General features: G+C 43.9%; 1 protein-coding gene across 1 annotated transcript in view; it reads left to right on the top strand.

Annotated features, from left to right (window-relative positions):
• Window positions 1-373: 373 nt before the first annotated feature.
• The window catches only part of TTC21B (tetratricopeptide repeat domain 21B), a 96712-nt gene continuing 76878 nt past the window's right edge, over window positions 374-20207 (top strand). The window contains exons 1-6 of the mRNA XM_065413067.1: window positions 374-435; window positions 788-917; window positions 4681-4791; window positions 8987-9153; window positions 14623-14745; window positions 19098-19255. Of these exons, the coding sequence (XP_065269139.1) occupies window positions 415-435; window positions 788-917; window positions 4681-4791; window positions 8987-9153; window positions 14623-14745; window positions 19098-19255 (710 nt within the window). The 5' untranslated portion in view covers window positions 374-414. The remainder of the gene's footprint in view (window positions 436-787; window positions 918-4680; window positions 4792-8986; window positions 9154-14622; window positions 14746-19097; window positions 19256-20207) is intronic.

Below are 20207 nucleotides of genomic sequence, written 5' to 3'. Positions count from 1 at the left end.
CACTTGTCTCCCGGCCGAGTTCCATCTGTCCACCGGCTCCCTGGGCGCTGCCTGGGGCTTTCCCTGCCTGCCCAGTGTCCCCCTCTATATCCCATTGTAACTGTCACCCTCACTCCCCTTCCGGGAGTCTCACAGACCCCGCCAGCCGATCCCCGGTTTGTCCCCCGCCCCGGGACAAACACCCGCCTTTCTCCAGCTCCGGCCCTCGTCCCAGCGCAACTGTCCAATCAACGCACGGCATTTTCCTGACCCCGCCCCTCTTCAACTATCCAATGGAGGCGGCTTTTTCCCCATGGCTCCGCCCCTCCCCGTTGCGAAACAACCAATGGAAATGTGCTCCCGCCCCATACCCCAAACGCTGTTCCGCGTTGCTCAGGTTACCGCGGTGGTAACTGCGAGTTGTGGCCAGTGGCCATGGAATCCTTGACGCAGCGGGTCAGTAATGGTGGCCTTGGTACCGCCGCCTCTTGCGCGCTCGGCCGCTTCAGTCTCCCCTGCTCGCCCGAGACGGCCGCCTCTCTCCCTCCGCGGCCAGCGGCCCTGCTCCCGCCGCCCGGGCCGGGGCCTTCCTCGGAGGGTGGGCTGGGGGGGTAAGCGCTGCTCGGCGGGAGGGGGCTCGGCTGTGCGCCGCCGGGGAGGCGCAGAGGCGATGTGGAGCCGGCACGGTTGCGGCTGCAGCGTTTGGTGTAGGCGGGGGCAGGTGGGAGCCTGCGGGGGCGCAGGGGGGCCGCGGGCAGTCGCTGAAGGCGGTGGTCGCGCTCCGCTCACTGTAACGCTTCCCTTTCAGGCGCTGATCAGCTACTATTGCCAGGAAGGGTACTTCCGGCACGTCCAGGTGGCTGCTAATGAGGCGCTCAAGAAGTTTGGCAACGACCCCGTGTTCCTGTTCTACCGCGCCTATGGCATGATGATGGAAGGTGACTGACTGCGTGCTTGTAGCTGGATCTTTGTTAAAAGTTGAATGGGAAACCATCAGCTTCAATCCCCTGAGACCCGCCACCAGTTCCTGCGGTTTTACAACAACATTTTAAATCTTTTTTTTTTTGAGTTATTATTAATGACTTAAATTTTAGAAGCGCCTGGAGGCCCCGGTTGAAATCAGGGTTCCCGTGTGCTGCGAATGTAACAGATAGTCATTGCTCCCAAGAGTGCATGAACTAAATAGATAAGACCAACGAAGGGTGGGAGGTGAAACAGGTACACAGAAGTAACTTGTTTTAAAGCTTTCTTGTTGGAGCTTGTTTTCTTTATTTAGCTAATCAGTCCAAATTGTGATCAATTGGAATAATGATGTACTTTGAGTTCTGTATTATGGGGCTTTGTTAGACGTACTATTACTAGATCTACTTATTAAGTAGGTTTTGGAAAATGGAACTTAAAAAAAAAAACCAGTTGGAAGCACTCCACCTGTCCCTGAACTCAGGCCAGTCTGTCTTTTTACAATAACATTTTTCTATTTAAAAAAAAAAAGTGTGTTCCTCCTCCTGTTGCAGATATAGAAAATGCCTGGAAGGGGGAACCAGTGCCCAAAGTGCAGTAAAAAGCACAATATAAAATGAATAAAGCAGGGGTGGGCCAACTTTTTGGCCTGAGGGCCACATCTGAGTGGGGAAATTGTATGCAGGACCACGAATGTAGGGCTGGGGCAGGAGGGAGTGTGGGAGCGGGGTGTGGTGTGCAGGAAGGGGCTCTGGGCAAGCGGTTGGGGTGCAGAGTGTGGGAGGGGGCTCAGGGCAGGGGGTTGGGGGGCAGGAGGGGTGCGTCAGGGGGCTCAGGGCAGGGGGTTGGAGTGCAGGAGGGATTTGGGATATGGGCTCCGGCCCAGCACTGCTTACCTCGAGCGGCTCCAGGGTGGCAGCAGGGCTAAGGCAGGCTCCCTGCCTGCCCTGACCCCGCGCCGCTCCCGGAAGTGGCCAGCTTGTCCGGCAGTGGCTCCTGGGGGTGGGGTGGGACAGGCGGCTCTGCTGTGCGCTGCCCTCGCCCGTGGGTACCAACCCCGAAGCTCCCATTGGCCGCAGTTCCCCGTTCCTGGCCAATGGGAGCTTGGGGGTGGGGGCAGTGCCTGCAGGCAAGGGCAGCACAAGGAGCCCTCTGCCTCCCACTGTGTCCCTCCCCCGCCCCCCCCCCCCTGCGGGGGGTGCAGGGATGTGGTGCTGGCTGCTTCTGAGAGTGGCACGGGGCCAGGGCAGGCAGGGAGCTTGCCTTAGCCCCGCTGCGCCACGGGGCTGGCAATCCCGCAGGCTGGATTGAAAGCCCTGACTGGCCGGATCCAGCCCATGGGCCGTAGTTTGCCTTCCCCTGAAATAGGGGGTGGTTTTTACCTTTGGTGACTGGTAGAAATAAGACAAGACCACTTCCAGGTTCTCTCAGTATTAATATGCTTTTCTTTCTCCTGTTACTGTATGGCAGATGTATGCCTGGAGTACACTAGGATATTAGTCAGTATAACTACATCGGTTGGGGGTGTGAAAAATCCACAACCCTGAGTGATGCAGTTAAACCAACCTAACCTCCAATGTAGACAGTGTAGAGAATTCTCCTGTCAACCTAGCTACTGCCTCTTGGGGAGGTGGAGTACCTATGCTAAAGGAAGAACCCCTCCTGTCACATAGGTGTGTCTTCGCTGAAGCACTACAGAAGAGCAGCTGTATCGCTGCAGCATTTTAAGTGTAGACAAGCCCTTACACAAACAAGTGAAAATGATTGTGAATAGAGAGGTTAGCTGTACGCAGAATAAACAAATTGGAAAAAACAATTTATTCAATTATTTTTCAGATTATTATATCAATAATAGGGCTGTCGATTAATTGCAGTTAACTCATGAGATTAACTCAGAAAAATTAATCATGATTAAAAAATTTATCGTGCTTTTAAACAATAGAATACCAATTGAAATGTATTAAATATTTTTGGATGTCTTTCTGCATTTTCAAATATATCTTTCAATTACAACACAGAATACGAAGTGTACAGTGCTCCCTTTATATTATTTTTATTACAAATATTTGCATTTAAAAATGACAAAAGAAATAGTATTCCTAAATTCACCTCATACAAGTACTGTAGAGCAATTTATTTATCATGAAAGTGCAACTTACAAATGTAGGTTTTTTTATTACATAACTGCAGTCAAAACCAAAACAATGTAAAACTTTAGAGTGGACAAGTCCACTCAGTCCTATTTCTTGTTCAGCCAATCGCTAAGAGGAACATTGAAGGGACATATGAACCTTTAGCGCATCTGGCATGTAAATATCTTGCAACGCCGGCTACAACAGTGCCGTGCAAACACCTGTTCTCACTTTCAGATGACGTTGTAAACAAGAAGCAGGCAGCATTCTGCAAATGTAAACATACTTGTTTGTCTGAGCGATTGGCTGAACAAGAAGTAGGACTGAGTGGACTTGTAGGCCTTAAAGTTTTACATTATTTGATCTTTAAATGCGGGGGGTTTTTTATACATAATTCTACATTTGTAAGTTCAACTTTCATGACAAAGAGATTGCACTACAGTACTTGTTTTAGGTAAATTGAAAAATACTATTTCTTTTGTTTATTTACAGTGCAAATATTTGTAATAAAAATAAATATAAAGTGAGCACTATCAGGGGGGATTTGATTTAAATCACTAGTCAGGAAGACTCAATTTAATAAAAGTGCATTCTTGTTGGTTGTTATAACCTTAATACATATTCTTCACAACTCAGAGATGTAGGTTTCATTTTTAGAAGGTACACACTATACATTTTTAAAGTGATTTATTTTGAAAACTTTTCAGATTAGTTTTACAGCTATATCAGGAAATGAATGATTGTTTGGTTATTTTGTTTACCAAAGGTAATTGAAGCAGTTCACCTCCCAATGACTTCATAAATATCTATCTCCAATTCAACAGGTTAATCATTAATATTTGGAGGATTTTCTTGCTATGCTGTATTAGGAGGAGAACATCACCAGACAGACATTTAAATTGTTTTATTTAACTATTTTTCACCTCTATATTTTATTTTATTTATTTAAAAACATTTTTGCTGTTAACAAGCATGTTATCTCTGGAGACACAAATCCACAGTTTGAGAACTGCAAAACTAAGCATCTCTGATGGTATCTTCTAGACTGAGCATTGAGTCCCATTGGGTAGATAGAAAGATTAAACTAAATAATCTATACAGAAGCCCCTTAAACCCCATAAAACTGGGTCCCTAATCCATGAACTATTGGAACTCATTTATAAAACTTTTCTCAAACATTATATGAATATATTGTCTCATACAATATAATTAGAATTTGTAATCCCTATTCAATGATGGGATATCTTTGAGGTATAATGTATCTTCCTCAAAAAGCATTTTAATTTTTAAAAAAATAATTGATTTTTGTCTATCCTGAGCACTGTACGCTTTGTATTCTGTGTTGTAATTAAAATCAATATATCTGAAAATGTAGTAAACATCCAAAAATATTTAAATTGTATTCTATTGTTTAACAGTGCGATTTAATATTTTTTAATCGCTTGACAGCCCTAATAGTGAATATACTGGACAGTGTTAATATATGAAATGCTAATCATAACAGTGGCAGGTAAAACACTTTCAGGGAAGCATGTTGTTTGTTTTGTGTTTTTGTTTTGTTTTTGTTTTAAATAATTGTGTCCCTTTTATCTCTTCTTGTATTCTTTAGGTCATGTTCAGGAGGCTATCCGGGAATTTGAGTCTATTAAAAACAAACAGGAGGTGTCCCTTTGTACAATGATGGCACTGATCTGCGCCCATAAAAAGAGCTCTAATCCAGGTATCTTAATTGAAAAACTGTTGTCTTTCTGTGTTTTACGTAGTCTTATAATATTTGCAGTTAATAAAACTGCTGGCAATCTAACCTGCGAAATATAGTTGAATCTCAGTTAAACCAAAAGGCATGCTTTAGCCCTACACATAACTGTAAATTTAATACTATAACTAGATGAAGTTTGACAAAACTATATACCAAAATCTCCATTATATAACAAATAGGGGTGTATTTGCAGACAAAATATTGAAAAGTTACAGAGCTGTGTTTCTTGACATATTAAAAATCTTTTCCTCTTAAGCAATGGCCATCTGATGAAGGCCTCCACTCTCCTGGCTGCCTCAGGCCTCTGTCTTTTTTTGATCTCCTGATCTTCTTTACTGTCACCAGCCTCTAATTCTTCTGCATCCAAAAGGCCAGTCAGAAAAATTTTCCTTTTCAGAGGATATGCATTTCTTATTTCCCTGTGTAGCCTCACTTACCTTATAGTTTTTCTACTGCCAACTTCAATTCCATTTAGAAACATTTAGGAACACTTCCTTGTCCCTGCCCTATCCATTGGACTGTGAATTGAGATGACCTGACCAATGAGTATTTGTGTACATAAAGTATGAAGGATAGAGTGCCATTGAAGTAATGGGACTGAAAATTCCTTACTACTTGATACTCCTATCCAAGTTCTCCCACCTTATAAAAAACTTATTTCTGGAGTTTATGCTACATGAAAACAATCCTGCTCTGCTTTTCATTTCCCAAGAGTATATGGTGTCTTTCATGCATTGCTGAAGCATAGAGTTGCTGACTTTCACTTTGACAATGAGCAAATGATCTCTTCCCTCATGTTATTCACCAAAGCAAACTCCAGGGTGTTGGAACACAGTATTTAATATATACCACAAAGTGCATACATACTGTTAATTCACTTCTATTGTTTCCAGTGTAAAATTGTTTAGAATATTGAAGTTTTGCGAAGATTATCCCAAACTCAAACAAATGTTTTAATTATTGTCTTTCCAGTAATAGCTCAAGCATTGATCATATTATACAGAATAGGTAACAACAATCATTAAAGTATTACCACACAAAAAATTATAAAAAAATATTTTTTTTTATACTTTTTGTAAATTAAAAAGAGAAAACACTGCAAAAATCTATGTAACTTCTAACTAGGGGACTGGAATGGGTTCAGAACTCCCAATCCTGGTTGCAAGAGTTCCCTCCCTTCATCTCCAGAAGTTATAATAGTTACAGAGTCCTTCAGGTACAGGTGGAAAGCCAATTTTGGTAAGGGCCAGTGCTTCATGGTCATCTTTGAAGGGCCATTTCACTCTGAAAAGTAAATTTAAAAATAGTATTGTGTGGACTTCCATATTTGTGATTTCCAAATAAAAATTTCCTTAGCTTACATGTGAAACATGGCCTTTCCAACAGACAGTCCTGTAAACTCCACCTGGGATCTGAAAGTTACACTGAATTTCTGTCTGTCCATCTTCTTTTGTATTAAGTATTCTGCCCTTGTTTGCATATGTGTAACTGAGGGCAGAATTTGGCATTGTAGTTAAAATGTAGGTAATTATGTTGGTGCAATTCTGTTGATGTAGCTGGCTCGCTCTCAAGCATTGCAGATCAGATACAGCCAACAAAATTAAAAAATAATAAAGGCTTATCTTTGTTACTAAAGTAATCCGTATGTCCCTGAATACACGTAGGAAATGTATTTGAGTTAGTGTTATTTTTTAGAGCAGAAGTGCGCATTAAATAAAAAACTTGAAAGTTAAAAGCAGTGGTGACTTTGAAAATATAGGAGAAAGTCTGCGGGGTTTTGGAGAGAGTAAGTGCTAGGAAGACCAACAACAACAAAAGTTGTGATATGGTACTCAAAATCAGGTCTTGAAAAATTCATTCGCCATGTCACCTGCCAAGCTTTGTATTTTATATGGGTTTTTATACAACACTCATCACCATAGTGTCGGAGCTCATTCCAGTGGTGCATTAAGCAATGTATCTACACACCTGTCACATGTTTTGTTCTCTCATCATCTTCTCAAAAGGAGAAGCATATGTAGTGATGTGTCTTGTTTTGGTATAGTATTTTTATTAAGTATATCTATTGCAGTGTGTTTATACTGGAGAAGGTAAGGTCAAAAATATGCACCTTGCACTGGAAAGTGGTGAGGTTTTTGATCATCGTTGGTTCCTGGGGGAGTTCATTCCACAGTCTCAGACGGTCCCCAAAGAAAGTTTTATCTCCTGCATAGATGAGTTTACTCTTTTATTGTTGAGAGTTCCATTGTGCTAGAGGGGAGAAGTTGTTGAGTGCGGTCTTTGTTCCAGAGCTTTAGGTGGTCTTTTAAGTATCCTGGGCCCAGGCAACGTTGCGTGTGGAAGATAAGGACTGAGACTTTGAACTTCATTTGAAATTGTGTGGGAAGCCAGCCTAGAGAGCGGAGGAGAGATGTAGTGTGCTCATGGTAGCCTTTGTTGCTTAGGATATGCGCTACAGTATTCTGAAATAGTTGGAGTTTCCTGAGTTCTGAAGGTTTCATGCCCAGCTATTTTATATGTTGCCTTGCTATAGTCCAGGCAAGAGATGACAAAGGCATGAATAACTGAGGCTATGTCTTTGTTGACCAGGATAGGGTGAAGTCTCCTAGCCTGTTGGAGATAGTAGAAAACATTACTCGCAGTCATTGTGATGTGAGCTAAACATCAAAGAGGAATCCAAGAGTACTCCTAGCCTATGGACTGATTTGACCAATGGTGGGTGTGAACCGTCAGCTAAAGGAAACGGCACTGTGGCTGCAAAATTGTTCAGAATGCTTTCCTCTGTCACCTGTTTTCGTCAGCTTCAGCCAGCTGTTCTTTATCCAGGAGCTGATCTCATCCAAGCTCTATACCATCTTGATTTAGTGGTGTGTTATTATCGGGTAAAGGACTGCTGACCCCAAGTGTCTACTCAGTTGGGTTTAGCATCATAATGTGAACCCTGCATGCCTAAGTGTGTAGACCTGGGCTTTGAGACTCACTGCTGTGGGATCCTGCTTGCTGTGTAGACATACCTGAAGTGATTTGCCACTCTGTATAGCTCCTTGGGGCAGGATTTGACAGCCTCAATGGAGGCTAATAGGAAAGTTCTCTTTGCCTGTAATGCAGCCTCTCATAGGCTTTGAGGAATTGGCCACGTTTCATCCTGTTTGAATTGGCCTTTGTCATCTGCCATTGGTCTTTGAGTTTCCACCCCTCTTTTCATCTGGTGCAGGGTATTAGAAATCCAAGGACATCTGTGTGCGCATTGGGGAGCAGGGGCCATGCGTGAGCCAGTGTGTCAGTGGCCAAGGCCAGTGCAGATTGACCAGGTCCTCGACTCCTTGTCCTGTGGGTGAGATGCTGTTCTTTAGCCGGCTTTCCCTAGTGTGTCATCATTTTATACAAATCTGTATGTAAACTGGTGTAGTATTGTCTTCTTGAATTGGTCGACATAGCTCAGTGCTGTCAGCCTTGCCAAATGGCAGAGGAGTGAAACTTAATTTTGATAAGTTTCACTGCTGCTATTTTTGGGCAATAGTTACCCTGTGGGGAGTAGTTGTTAGGTGTCCTATCAGTTTTATGCTGTTGCTTGGGAAAGCCTTGGTATTTTTTTCATGTGACGGACCCAAAAATTAGACCCGAGAAGGGCAGAGTAGCAGAGAGATGCTTCCTAACAGCTGCCAAGAAGTTCTGCAGAGAAATAGTATGGTGGTGAACTCTCCACTCCCCTACCCAGCCTCATAGCAGCCGTGGAATTCTGGGTAGGTAAGAAGAGACAGAAAGCTTCTTCTCTTGTCTAGCAGCTAGAGATGGGTACTACTTTAAAATTACCACTCAGTTACTGGATAAGTAGTGATAATAAAAGATGTACATTGGCTCTTGTTTGGGGGTTCCATTTCCTTTGCAGAAATCTCAGCAAGTAAGTTTGCAGAAATGCTTCTCACCAGAGCATTGCCCCTAATGCCTTGCTAATGCAGCACCTCTACCCTAGTCTTTTGTATTTATCTCTGGAAAACATGTTTAGAGCTCCAGCTAGTGGGGGAATACCAGAGTGTTTGGCAATGTGCCTTGGGATGCCACATTTATGCGACATCTGCTCTTATCTTACCAAGGTCATTGTACAATATGATCAAAATTTTAAAAAAGAATTCCCACTGTTACTGGCTATTTTCAGATCGAGACGCTATTTTGGAACTGGATGCTAAAATGAAGGAACAACGTAAGACTGCAGGACAGCAGGCCTTGTACTTTGCAGGGTTGTTTTTGTGGCATCTTGGTCGTCAGGACAAAGCCCGTGAATATGTTGATAGAATGATCAAAGTTTCTAATGGTAATAAAGAGGTAACTAGTCTTTTATATATGAAATATAAGTATAGCTGTCTGTTTATAAAACTAGATGTCTTAGCCCTCTTGTACATTGAGTCATCCTTTAATGTAACTGTTGTATACTATAATATTTCAATTAATGCTGCAAAAGCATTTTTGGGTGGCTGGTACTACTCACAATTTGTGACTAGTAAGCTGTTAAATCTCTTTGATCCAGTAACTGAAAAGCAAGGTCTGCTGTGGCCAACAGAAATATTTAATTAAGTAAATACATTTATCTTCAGGCAAAATAAATCTAAATGGCCGTGTATAACTGAGGCTTCTGGTTGTTGATTTAAATGTTTACTGGAAAATGCCACCTGCCTTCCATTAATGTTGGTACTTTCCAGAAAATATTTATTCAAACTGAGAACATTTTTCAATTTATGTATTTTGATAGCGAAATATAATTCCTAGTAAGAATTTGAGCTATGGTATGGAGTGTAGTATGTCTCTAACTAGAGAGGGTGATATATTTATTTAAAAAAAGAGGAGCAAGCTCAAAGCCTCTAGAGCAACTGGGCTTTCAAGTCTTACTATGTATATTGCTAATACTGAAAACTATTGGTCCTAAATATAATATAGAATTATTTTATAGTAACGTACAAAGGAACATCACTTGGATTTGCTAACAATTTTCAGGCTGGCTGATCTTAGAGTCCTTCATCTGGAACTTTGTGACACATTCCTTGTGACAGTGTCTTCTGCTTAACTCTCAGTGAATTTTCCTTGTTTTTAATCAGGTCTCTTTAAAAACAGAAGTTGCAGTGTTAGTTTAAAAAAAAAAAAGTACACTATATTGCTTTTGTACATAGCCTCAAATATAAGTCCACTCAACATATCATTAATGTGCACTTATAAGGGGTTGTGTTTGTTTTAATATAATAGTGGGAACAGTTTTACAAAACAATTAAAATTGTTCTGTTGTGGTGGAATATTTCTTCAACTTGATAAAAATGTGCTTTGTTATGTGAGCGTGTAAGATTGAGATCTCTAACCATGCTTTTTAAGGGCATGGCTACACTTGCAAGTTAGAGCGCATTAAAGCAGCCCCGGACGCCCTAACTCATGACGCGTCCACACTGGCAAGGCACGTAAAACGCTCGGACTCCGCATCTGGAGCACTCCTGGTAATCCACCTGAGAAGCATAATGCTTGCTGTGCCCTGGCTGGAGCGCCGCGGCGCCAGTGTGGATGCCCTGGTCTATTAATGCGCTCTGATTTGCCTCCAGAAGTGTCCCACAATGCCTGTTCTAGCCACTCTGGTCATCACTTTGAACTCTACTGCCCTGCCCTCAGGTGACCAACCGTCAGACCCGCCCTTTAAATTCTCTGGGAATTTTGAAAATCCCCTTTCTGTTTGCTCAGCAAGGCGTGGAGTGCTCTCAGCAAATCTTTCCAGGTGACCATGCCTCCACGCACCAGGCGATCCCCAGTGTGGAGCAATGGCGAGGTGCTGGACCTCATCAGTGTTGGGGGGGAGGAAGCTGTCCAGTCCCAGCTGCGCTCCAGCCGTAGGAATTACAATACCTTCGGGCAGATCTCAAGGGACATGATGGAAAGGGGCCATGAGCGGGACGCTCTGCAGTGCAGGGTTAAAGTGAAGGAGCTGCGGAATGCGTATCGCAATGCGCGCAAGGCAAACCGCCGCTCTGGTGCTGCCCCCGCGACCTGCCGTTTCTACAAAGAGCTGGACGCAATACTTGGGGGGCAACCCCACCTCCACTCCGAAGACCACCATGGACACTTCAGAGCCCAGTTCAACAAGGCAGGAGGAGGCGGAGGAAAGCGGGAGCGAGGGTGCTGAGGAGGAGGGAGACAGCCCCGCATCCCTAGATGCATGCAGCCAGGAGCTGTTTTCAAGCCAGGAGGAATGTAGCCAGTCACAGCGGACAGTGCTTGGGGAAGGACAAACACCAGAGGAGGTGCCTGGTAAGCGGTTTTTATTTTGGGAAGGAAGTTGTTTGGTGCGGGCTCCTGGGGCAAGGAGGGTTAGGGCTGCATGCATGCCTAGATGTGGAATAGGGCGTTGATGTGCTCTCTCACGTCATGGTAATTGGCCTTAGTGATCTCTTCAAAGGTCTCATGCAGAAGCTGGGCAATCCGCTTGTGCGGGTTCCTTGGCAGAGCTACTGTGCTTCTTGTCCCAGTAAGGCTTACATGTCTGCGCCACTGTGCCCTGACGGGTGGGGGGACCATTGCTGCACACAGGAAAGCTGCATATGGGCCAGAGTGGAAGCCGCATTGTAGTAGAAGACCCTCCCTTGCTTCCCAGGTCACCCTCAGCAGCGAGATATCTTCCAGGACGAACTCATCCTGTGGAAAATGTGGGGACAGTGTTCAGTACAGGTGCCCCCTTCAGCTGTTGGCTCTCCCCAAGGCACAGAACCCCAGAGGACAGTACGGCCGTGAAATAATCAGTCTCCCTTGCCCCTGTGCTTACTCACCATTTTGGGGCTCCTGTGGGTTACGAGCGCTCGCTTTGGGACGGGCAATTTCTGCTATTGTGTACATGGTACTTGTCTTAAAGTACGGCCGAATCATTGCTCTGACTCGTGTGAACAATGCTGCCTCTGTTAAGTCTTGCATTTTGGCTTTACAGATGCAGCCTTGATATTCCAGCCGTCCTTGTTATCACCGGCCGAAAGTCTCCAAAGAATCAGGAAGCGGCCGCATAGAAGCAAAGAGGACATGCTGCATGAAGTCATCCAGCAATCCCTTAATGAAAATCAAAAAGTTCAGGAGTGGCAGGAGAATGAAAGGAGGGTCCACCAGCAGAATGCGGATCGCCGGCACCAAAGCACGGAGTGGCTGCTAAGCATGGAGCGCCAAGCGGACTTGATACAGGCGCTCGTAGCAATGCAGGCAGAGCACTTCCATGCCCGCAGCGCCCCCCCCCTTGTTCCAAAAGTCTTTCCCTTGTGCCCTCATGTCACTGCCAACCCACTTTCTACAACATCCGGGTTCTTATCGCCCCCAGCTGCCTTCAACACCTGTAGCTTCACCACCCAGCCCTGCAAACTATGACCCTTACTCACTGCACTCAACCCCCATCCCCATGCATTTTAGCCAGCCTGAAGTGCAGCACTCATTGCATGGCACTCCAGACAGGAAGGCTGAGTATGATAACAGGATATACGCAAATCTATGATTGCCCTGTTCCCAACCCCGCCCCCTTCCCTTGTCCCAAACAGCACAGATTTGTCATGCCCTTTCTGTTTCCCGAGCAGTTGTTTCTTTTCAATAAATTAATTTTATTTTCAATAAATGAATGTTTTGGCTTTGAAAACATTCTTTATTATTGCATTAAGTAAAAGATACCGTAGCTCAGGAAAGCAACAGGCACTGCAAGTCAGGGCATCATATGTAGCAAACACAGATTCCTACTAACACTGGAACCACTTCACTTCACTCCCGTGCAGGGCACCAAACATTACTGGTGGCTTTCAGCCTCAAATTGCTCCCTCAAGGCATCCCTAATCCTTGCAGCCCCGTGCTGGGCCCCTCTAATAGCCCTGCTCTCTGGCTGTTCAAATTCAGCCTCCAGGTGTTGAACTTCCGAGGTCCATGCTTGAGTGAATATTTCGCCCTTCCCTTCACAAATGTTATGGAGGGTACAGCACGCGGATATAACCGTGGCGATGTTGTCATTGGCCAGGTCCAGCTTCCCATACAGACAGCGCCAGCGGCCCTTTAAATGGCCAAAAGCACACTCCACAGTCATTCTACACCGATTCAGCCTGTTGTTGAACCGCTCCTTGCTGCTGTCAAGGCTCCCTGTGTAGGGTTTCATGAGCCACGACATTAAAGGATAAGCGGGGTCTCCAAGGATCACAGTGGGCATTTCGACTTCCCCTACAGTGATCTTCTGGTCTGGGAAGAAAGTCCCGGCTTGCAGCTTCCTGAACAGGCCTGTGTTCCGAAAGATGTGTCCGTCATGCACCTTTCCGGACCAGCCTGTGTTAATGTCAACGAAACGCACATGGTGATCCACAAGCGCCCGAAGAACCATAGAGAAATACCCCTTCTGATTTATGTACTCGGAGGCTAGGTTGGCTGGTGCCAGAATTGGAATATGCGTCCCATCTGTCGCACCTCTGCAGTTAAGGAAACCCATTTGGGCAAAGCCAGTCACAATGTTATGCACGTTATCCAGAGTCACGGTTCTTCTGAGCAGGATGCGATTTAATGACCCTGCAAACTTGCATCAACACGATTCCAATGGTCGACTTTCCCACTCCAAATTGGTTAGCGACCAATCGGTAGCTGTCTGGAGTTGCCAGCTTCCAGATTGCAATAGCCACCCGCTTCTCCACCGGCAGGGCAGCTCTCAATCTCGTGTCCTTGCGCCACAGGATGGGGGCGAGCTCAGCACACAGTCCCATGAAAGTGGCTTTTCTCATCCGAAAGTTCTGCAGCCACTGCTCGTCATCCCAGACTTGCATGACGATGTGATCCCACCACTCAGTGCTTGTTTCCCGAGCCCAAAAGCGGCATTCCACGGTGGTGAGCGTGTCCGTGAATGCCACAAGCAATCTCGTGTCGTATGCGTTATGCGAGTCGACATCATCGTCGGACTACTCACTGTCAGTTTGTAGCTTAAGGAGTAACTCGACTGCAATTCGTGACGTGCTGGAGAGATGCATCAGCATATTCCTCAGGAGTTCGGGATCCATTCCCTCAGGAGTTCGGGATCCATTCCCGCAGACCGAAAGGGAAGACAGAGCGCACAGTACAAAAAACATTTAAAAGCTGGCACCAAAAGTGGACGGAAGCACAGGGATTGCTGGGATGTGAAGCGATGCATCACGGGCGTTGGGACAGGACCCAGAATGCCCTGCCCCCCTCCGCCCCCTTCCCACAAGCCACAGCACCAGAATGTGTTCTGTGGGATAGCTGCCCATAATGCACTGCTCCCAGTGCTGCTGCAAATGTGGCCACGCCAGTGAACACATTGCAGCGCTTTCCCTCTGCGGTCTCCGAGGGCTGGTTTAACTCTCAGTGCTCTACATCTGCAAGTGTAGCCATGCCCTAGGGTTGTGTAGATCGTGATGTGTAATGGAAGTTGGTTGCCATCATAACTACAGAGAAGCTGCTGTCTCTCCATATCTGAACTTGTATCTTTCCTCAGAAGATCTCAAAGTGCTTTATAATGGTGGGCAAATAGTGCTATACCCACTTTTTCAGATTGGGAAATTGAGACAAGAATACAAGATTACATAGAAAGCCATTAACAGTGGGAGGAAATAGAATCTGCATTTCTTGACTCCCAGTTGTTACCTGTGCTAACCATTGCCTTTCTGTTATAAATCCACTAGAGCATTCAAATGGACTAAGAGCGAGGTTATAGACTACTGTTTGTTTATCCCAGTTTGTTCATATGAAATACCATGTTACAATTTACTTCACTTCTTTCCTTAAACTCAAACTGAATTTTGCTTTAAGGGATTGATTTTGAAAGCTTGGCTTGATCTCACCTGTGGAAAAGAAGCTTATATTAAAAAAGCTGTGAAATACTTTGATGAAGGAATGCAGGATGGGAATGACCCTTTTGCCCTGCTGGGTAAGGTGAGTTCATTTTATTATTTTAACACTTCCACAGTGTATTTCAAAATATTTTTCTGAACACTTTATCCATAGCACCTCAGTGAAGTTGGTAACTATTACAAGGATACTAGAAAGAGCTGCTAAGTGATTTGCCCAGGATTACAGAGGGAGTCATTGGGATTAGAAATCAGGAGTTGTTGCTTTGGTCTTTTGTTCAAATAACTCGTCTGTGCCGTTCCATGATCTGGGGTGATAATGTGTCAGCTGTTTTATGTTATAACAAAAATACCTTGTATACTTTTCTAAGATTATGTAATATAAGAACAATGTTCATATAGGGCATATTTAACATAATTAAAAGAAGATGTGAAAATAAACTTCAAGTTAATAGTGTTTCTTATAATGGGTGGCTAACATTTCTGTAGCTCTTACCATAGACAGTCCACTTAATATATATATTTATCAAACTATAGCCCCACCTAGAAATGTCATCCAACAAAGCTACGTCATTGGCATTGTTAGGCACCTGCAAACCATGCAGTCATAAGGGGCCCCCAAGACAGTGAGGGGCAAGCCAGGTCTGGCCTGCGAGGGCCTTCCATTTTGCCTACCCAGCATCAGCTGCTCCATCCTGCTCCTCCCCGGGGAGGAGCAGGATGGAGCAGCTTTGTATAGCTTTGCTAGCAGGATTGTAGCAAAGGAGCAGAATTGTATAGCTTTGCTAGTTCGCTCCAGCTCTGCCCCCTGGCAGTTTTGTCACTTAGGCTCTCCTGTCCAGTCCTGTAGTGTTCCCATGTTGACCCAACTGTGAGTCCCTTGACCAGCTTGGAGAATGCTCTGCAGCTGGAGGGGAGACGGAGGGGAGGGAAAAGGGGCCACTTGGCAGCCAGGGAGTGCAAGGGCTGGAGCTGCCAGGAGCCCGGGACTAGCCAAAGGTGGATAGTGGGGCTGCCTAGACAGTGAAGACCCCAGCTGGGAGCAGGAGGTGGGCACAGTGGGGGGGAAAGGGACAGGCTTTGGGGAGTCACCCCCTGCTTCCCTGGGCTTGTCCCAGCCCCCCCACTGCCTCCACCTTCCCTGTCCCAGGTAAGGGCTCTGGAATTGAGCTTTGCCAGGGGCCCCCACAGGACAGACATTGCAACTAAACTACATACAGTTCTTTTAAGGATATCAGAGATTCATAGAAATATCTGCTCTGGCTATAGATGGGCACAAGGGGGCACAATTGGGTCATGATGAGTTATTGCATCAGCTACTGTATGTATTGGATTCTTAATTATGGATTTCTTTATGTGGATTTGTTTCATAATCTTAACATTCCTGTACTATAGTTCTTGTCCTTTTGATTTCCCTTTTATTTTTTCTCTGGTAAACTGTCGATTTGAAGCCTACCAACTTTAGTTTAACTACACTGAAGACTAAACTTCAGTTAGTGAATTAGTATCCACTCATGCACATTTATGTGTATTTTAAGTACTTGGGTGTGTTTAGAATATAACCTTCTTACTCCCAAATTAAAACTTGCTATTGGGTAATATGCTTTTCTGCCCACTAGGCACCATCCTAAAATGTACGTTGTGGTCTAAATATGATCACTGTGAATGTATACTGAGACCACGTATTTTAATACAAGCACACAAAAAGTGTCTTAGGCTATTGCATTTATTTAGTGAACTAACTTTTGCACTCTGAGGAAATCACTTAAAAAAGTAAAAGCAAATTTGGCATCATTCTGCACTCCTAAGGGAATTCTGCACCAAAAAAATAAAAAATCGGTGCACAATGTTTTAAAATTCTGCAAATTTTATTTGTCAGTAAATAAATGTAGAGGCTCTAGCATGGCAGTGGGGAGCACAGGCCACTAGCTGCACAGAGGTGGGAGATCACCCTGCAACCTGTGCACTCTCCCTCCCTCCCCAACCCCTGGTTCTCAGACTCTGTGGTGAGGCTGCACATTACCCGGACTCAGTGGAAGGGTCGGGCCTGCCCCAGAAACACCCAGGGGCCCTGCCCCTCTTTGCCAGATGCACCAAGATAGCAAGCGAGAGGGACAGAGTCTCACATGCATGCCCAGCCCTGGCCCCCAATCCAAATGTGAGGCAAGCAGGCTCAGCCCAGCAGGATCCAAGTGTGGAGGGTTTAGTGCGGGGGAGATCCAGATGTGGGGTGAGAATGTTCCACACAGAACCATCTGGGTGCAGGTAACTCGATGAGGGAGTCTGGGTGGGATCTGGATACACAGGGGGGTGTTGGGAGGGTTCCAGGTGTGGGGGGAATGGGGCTCTGTGGGAGGGTTCTGGGTATGGGGGTGTGTCTGGGTGCAGGGGGACAGCAGTCATTTTTCTGTGGGAAAGCAAAGGAATCTCCAGGGAACATGAATTCTGTATGTACATAGTGGCACACAATTCCCCCAGGAGTACATTCTAGTTGAAGTAGATATTTGTACACATCACACAATCACCTTGCAACTTGGCAAAGTTCAGCACAATTAAAAAGATACAACTTGTTTCTGTCTAAAAATTTTTGTACCAATTATAGTTGCAAGTAATTCCAAGGTTACTATAATTGAACTGTTGGTAGGAAAATCCCATAATTGAAATGTTTTTCAATTCGTTTGCTTCCTCTATATGACAACACTTTGTATACAATCAGTTTCAGTCTTTCCTTCTCGCCAATTTGGCTTCAATGGGGTGGCAATTGGGCACAACAATCTAACAGTGTGTTGTCCATTAGTTTCTGCCTTGTTGAAAAAGCCCTTATAAAAGCAGAAAAAAATCCAACATTTTTAATGAAGGAATTTTTAAAAATATTCAGAATATACTATTAAAAGAGTGCTCTATCAAAAACTAGATTTCTTTTTAAAATAGTCAGTGTCTAAAACCCTAAAGTTGACAGTGCCCCTTGAAATCTTTGCTGAAAAGTGGTCCAAGATTATTGTGCATTGGCAACTTTGCACAACACCTGACCACACTGCTGTATGTCTAACTTCAACTTTTAATCCTTGATTTTCATGTGCACTAAACTGAACCAAGTAACCAAAGGGGAAAAAAAATCTAAAAATGTTTGTGAAATAACTTAAATTTTGATGCATATAAACATTCTTAACACACACAAATAATACTTGTATGAATACAGATCTTACATTTATGTAGATCGTAAGATGTCAGTTGATCTAAACAGATATTACATCATCAATACATGAAAATAAACATACTAAAATATGAGAGCCTGATATATCTTTTCACAGATAATTGAGGGATAAACAGTATCCCCTAACCATTATGAAATGCATGGTCACATGCATAAAAACAATATTCATGTTGCTTTAATACAAGAAATTACAATCTGCATTGTACTTTGGTCGTTCATTTTGTTTTGTTTAGGTAACCGGTAGTATAATTTTTGTCTTGGCCACTTTCTCTCCCCCCTCCCCCCTCTGACAATGTACAAATAGTCATCTGGCCTTTATCAAGAATCTATTACTTTTGAAGATTGTTTCCTTTTTGCAAAAGAACTCATGGTAGAGAATTTGAAGCAAGATTGCTTAATGGTAATCTACAAATAAATAAAAACATTAAATGTCATAAAACTATGCACAATATTGTGCATATATGGTAATGTTAAAGGTATGCGTGCAGGGAGTAGGTTGAGACTTACCCTATTCTGACTTCAGACACCAGTATAGTTCATGTTGGGTCATAACTTAAAGCAGTAGCTGGAAAGCCAGTCCTTCTGCAGATGACAGTCTCCAATAGAAAGAAAAAAAAATCAAGATAATAAGATAGATACCACTCTTACCCTATTTAAAAATATAAAACTCAGTGTTTGTGTAGTACTTCTCTTCAAAGTGCTTTGCAAACACTAATCCTCACAACACTCATGACACACAAGAGCTGATTGTCTTCAGGTGAACTCCCACACACTTTGTCTTTAAGCATTTCTGGACATTCAGCAGCCATTTCTGTTGCTAGCAGGGCAGCTGACTAAGGAACCAATCCATATTCCTTGGTCATGTGGTAAGAGAACATTTAATATTGCATCAGACCCAGTGAATGCCTCATAGTGGTTTGTATCCTTTAAATCCATTCATGTCTGTCTTCATTCTCCTGTGTGTCCTGTTCAGTAACTTATAACTGCAGCGCTGCAGTAACCTTTATAAAGGTGCTTACAAAAGCTGCAGTTTTTGACTTGTCTGCTTTCTGTTTACACCTTCTGTCATGCTTAAGACTGGAGTAAAAATATTAGTAAAGGGAAGAATTTCCCTCTATTAAATGGTTTTTTTTTTTTTTACCAGTGTCTGTATGAAAATACTTATGAATCTTGACACTTTTGCAAGAGTACAGCGTTGATAGGACTTCTTTTTTACTCACTAGGCACAATATTTCGAGGTGCGCCAGAATTATTCAGGAGCTTTAGAAACTGTGAACCAGATAATAGCAAACTTCCCAGACTTCCTTCCTGGTTTCATAAAGAAAATGAAACTACAACTAGCCTTGCAGGACTGGGAGCAAGCAGTTGAAACAGCACAAAGGTTCAGTATACATATATGTCTGTGGTGTTGCTTTGTTTCAGTTGTTAAGAACATTGGGAAATGCGCTAGTTGGGTTTGCTCTTAGAATCATTGGACTGGAAGGGACCTCGAGAGGTCATCTAGTCCAGTCTCCTGCACTCATGGCAGGACTAAGTATTATCTAGACTATCCCTGACAGGTGTTTGTCTAACCTGCTCTTAAAAATCTCCAATGATGGTGTCAAGGCTGTATCCCCACTTTGAACTTTAGGGTACAACTGTGGGGGCCTGCATGAAGACTTCTAAGCTTAACTACCAGCTTAGTTCTGGTCCGCTGCCACCATCCCAAAGCTAATTCCCTTCCCTGGGTAGCCTTGAGAGACATTCACCAATTCCCTGGTGAATACAGATCCAAACCCCTTGGATCTTAAAACAAGGAGAAATTAACCATCCCCCCTCCTTCCTTTCACCAACTCCTGGTGAATACAGATCCAACCCCCTTGGATCTAAAAACAAGGAAAAATCAATCAGGTTCTTAAAAAGAAGGCTTTTAATTAAAGAAAAAGGTAAAAATCATCTCTGTAAAATCAGTATGGAAAATAACTTTACAGGGTAATCGAACTTAAAGAGCTCAGAGGACCCCCCTCTAGTCTCCGGTTCAAAGTACAGCAAACAAAGATAAACACTCTAGTAAAAGGTACATTTACAAGTTGAGAAAACAAAGTAATACTAAGACGCCTTGCCTGGCTTTTTACTTACAAGTTTGAAATATGAGAGACTTGTTTAGAAAGATGGGGAGAACCTGGATTGATGTCTGGTCCCTCTCAGTCCCAAGAGCGAACGACCCCTTAAAGAGCACAAACAAAAACCTTTTCCCCCCCCCCCAAGATTTGAAAGTATCTTGTCCCCTTATTGGTCCTTTGGGTCAGGTGTCAGCCAGGTTACCCGAGCTTCTTAACCCTTTACAGGTAAAA

The sequence above is a fragment of the Emys orbicularis genome, chromosome 11, assembly GCF_028017835.1.
Source record: "Emys orbicularis isolate rEmyOrb1 chromosome 11, rEmyOrb1.hap1, whole genome shotgun sequence".
NCBI lineage: Eukaryota > Metazoa > Chordata > Testudines > Emydidae > Emys > Emys orbicularis.
Note: the sequence above shows the minus strand (reverse complement) of the source record. Positions and strands in the feature narration are given on the sequence as shown.